Source organism: Juglans regia, chromosome 6 (genome assembly GCF_001411555.2).
Source record: "Juglans regia cultivar Chandler chromosome 6, Walnut 2.0, whole genome shotgun sequence".
In the NCBI taxonomy this organism is placed as follows: domain Eukaryota; kingdom Viridiplantae; phylum Streptophyta; class Magnoliopsida; order Fagales; family Juglandaceae; genus Juglans; species Juglans regia.
Genome location: NC_049906.1, coordinates 14,904,043 through 14,907,422, shown reverse-complemented (window position 1 = coordinate 14,907,422; position 3,380 = coordinate 14,904,043). Strand labels below are relative to the sequence as shown.

Below are 3,380 nucleotides of genomic sequence, written 5' to 3'. Positions count from 1 at the left end.
CACATCGTTTAAAAATGTGTCCTAAAGAAGATCCAACCATCAAACTTAAAATCACATGGCTAAAATTTAATAAAACATAGATCTAACTCAAAAACATCAAAGTTTAGGCCTAACCGAAATCCTCTTGCATAGAAAATCATATCTTTAAAAATAATACTAAATATCTTCTAAATAACATCCTAACATGTATATAATAGGTTTAGGATCATCATATAAAAATATCAAAGCCTTTGGAATAAGATTAAACCACGAAATATTCAAACTTTCACCAAACAGAAACTGTTTTTCCACTTCCAGTTTTCAAGTTTCTAACTCTAAGCAAATCTATCATCAAAAGCTTTATTCATGCAACAAAACCTCAATGAACATTCATAAACACATGTTAACAACACTCCATAAAATTTTCGGACCAAGATAAGTCCATTAGCTTGGTCAAAACTTCCAAAACATAACATACTCTCCAGTTTCACGCCCAGAATGACCTTTCCATGGTTAAAAATACTTTTGACCGACCAAATGAGAATGGAATGAGACTAATAATATATTAACGGAAACTAGACTCAAAGACGAACAACTTATGTGAAGGAATCATCATACGAAAATACTTACAAAGGGTCGTAAATGGCCACGCAAAAAGTCCCAGAAATCTGCCCGAGAGAGCTCTTTTGGGTTTCTCTCTAAGAACGGGAGAAAGAAGTGATAAAATGGAGAGAAGTATGTCTTGCACGACTTTAGACTTCTGGAAGGAGAAGTTATGGGCTTGAATGACCCTTGATTGGAGGTGGATATGTGACATAAAGTGGAGAATATAGAGGGGCAGAGACTGCTTGCAGCAGCTGTGAAAGATGGAGGTTGATGGAGTGGATTTCTCCTTCACATCAAGGCACTATTGGGTGCAGCCAATGGCAGTGGATGGTCTGCCATGTGGGGGAGGAAACTTCTCCAAGAAGCTTTGCCAAGGTGGCCAATTTCGTGGGCCTTGGTGGGCCCCACCAAGTGGGCTTCAATTTGGAGTTTAAAGGGGGTTTGGTTAGGGTTTGAGATGCTATCAAGCCCAAAATCAATTTTTCTTGGCCCAATCAAATTCCCAAGGTTTAAAAGGTTGAATAATGATTTCATAACAAGGATTTGATTAATTAATAGAATGTGGAAATGATTTAATCAAGTGATTAAACACAATGCTAGAAATCGGATTAAAAAGGGTTTGGAGGCCAACTTTAGGGTTTGGGAAAACCATTTAGGGTTTTGGTTTCAACCAAACTTTTGAGATTTCAATTGGATTCCAATCATTTAGGGTTTTGCTAGGGTTGAAACCCTCTTTGGTCTGACACAATTTGGTTGAACAGATGAAACACAACTTTGCTTCGGTGGCATGATCTCACACCTTGATTCCTTCACAAATCTATCTAATGGTTCTTCATTATGTCAAGTGTCTAATACCATTCACTAAGTGTGGCTAAAATCTTTCCAAGTGTCCAAATAAAACTTCTCTAACCTAATTTGGACATTCCACACTGTGATTTTGAAAACACTGCAATGGGTGCGCTTATCGAGCTTACTATTCACTCTAAAAAAATACATAATAAACTTAGTACTAAAAAATTCTAAATATGCATTTTAACTTATAGTGAAAATCGTTTAACGAAATTCAACCCCGAAGTGCCCCTAAAAATAATTTCACAATTTTCAACAGACGTTTCGTCCGGAATTATGAAAATAAGTTATTGCGCCATAAAATCCTAAATAATCCTCTGAGTCTAATGGCGTAGACCATAACGCATTCTGACACTTCTAACTACCTCAAATAATTAAACTCATATTACTAGCACCATAGTGAGTGATAACACTGACTATGTTAACAGACTAAAACCTATGCGATTGGTCGATTCGTAAAAACTTATGGGGTTTTCACGAGATTCCTAAAGTCAATAGAAATTCCACCAATGAATTTCTAGCGGGTTGTTATAAATATGGGGGCCATCAAAGAAAGAGATTTTTACTGTGAGAAGTGCATATTATCTACTACTTGACAAGAGAAGTTGTAAAGGGGAATCATCCATAGAACTACAGAGTGACAGTAGATGGAAGAGCATTTGGGGGTTAGAAGTTCCTAATATGGTGAAGTTGTTTCTATGGAAGGCAGCAAATGAGCTCCTTCCAACAAAAAAGAACCTTTTTCAGAGAAAGGTTGTTGAGGACCCCCTATGTCCAATTTGTTTTAAAGAGGAAGAGTCAGTTATTCACATGCTGTGGGAGTGTCCAACAGCTAACGATGTTTGGGCAAATGGCTTGAGTGGAGTTACTAAGTGGAAAAGGGAAGGTGGAGATTTTCTGGGTTTGTGGGAGAGGTTGATGGGAGGTTTGGATAAATCTAAACTTGAGGAGATAGCTGTCCAGCTAAGGAAAGTATGGTTGAGAAGCAACACTTTAGTGTTTGATAAGAGACTCACATGCCCAAAAATGTTGATATCAACATCAATTGAGTCACTGAAGGATTTCAAACAAGCAAACAGTTTGGTCAACAGTAACAATGAAATTCAGCAGAGTGAACTTTCAGTAAACATGACTAGGTGGATTCGACCTGCAACAAATTTTGTAAAGGTAAATTGGGATGTACCGTTGGATGTAAAGGAGAGGAAAATGGGGATGGGGGTGATAATTATAGATGAAAATGGAGAGGCTTTGCTTGCAGCCTGTGATAGCAGAAGGAATGTTTTATCAGTAGAGATTGCAGAGTGTCAAGCTTTATGGAGGGCTATGCAGCTGTGCAATGATCTCAATATCCATAATGCTATCTTTGAAGGGGATGCCAAGACTGTCATAATGGAAGTTAAGGGTGATGAAGAAAATTTTTCTTACTTTGGTTCTTTAATTGATGATATTAGGAATGTATTGAGTTTTAGGATGAGCTGGTCTTTTCAATTTGATTACAGACAAAAGAATATAGTTGCACACAATCTGGCAAAGGCTGCCTTACACATAGTTGAGGAAAAAGTTTGGATAGAAATTGTTCCAGATTTTATTGTAAATAGTCTGGATTATGATAGAAGATGTATGCAGGATACTCATATGAAAGTATGAGGTTTATTCAAAAAAAAAAAAAAAAAGTTGGCATATTTTTTCTATAGTGTTTGCCCGTCCCCATGAGTTATTCCGGCGGATATACAACAAGATTAAATCAAGTAAAGCTAAGGCTCCTCTCGACTTTATGCACAAGAAATTGATCGGTAATTGAGTGATCATCTGATTATCGTTGTTGACTTAAGGTTGAGGAGGTCAAGGCTGGACGCAAATGTTTTCAATATTGGACAACAACTGAATTCCTATTGATCTCTTTTTAATGGTAATTTCCACCACAATTTCCAGCATAGAACTCGTCC

The 3,380-nt window shown here is 37.1% G+C and overlaps 1 protein-coding gene across 1 annotated transcript; it reads left to right on the top strand.

The window, feature by feature from the left end:
- Window positions 1–2,115: 2,115 nt before the first annotated feature.
- Window positions 2,116–3,081, top strand: LOC108985193. The gene has a single exon (XM_018957386.2). The coding sequence runs from the start codon at window positions 2,116–2,118 to the stop codon at window positions 3,079–3,081; it is 966 nt and encodes a 321-aa protein (XP_018812931.2).
- The last annotated feature ends 299 nt before the right edge of the window (window positions 3,082–3,380 follow it).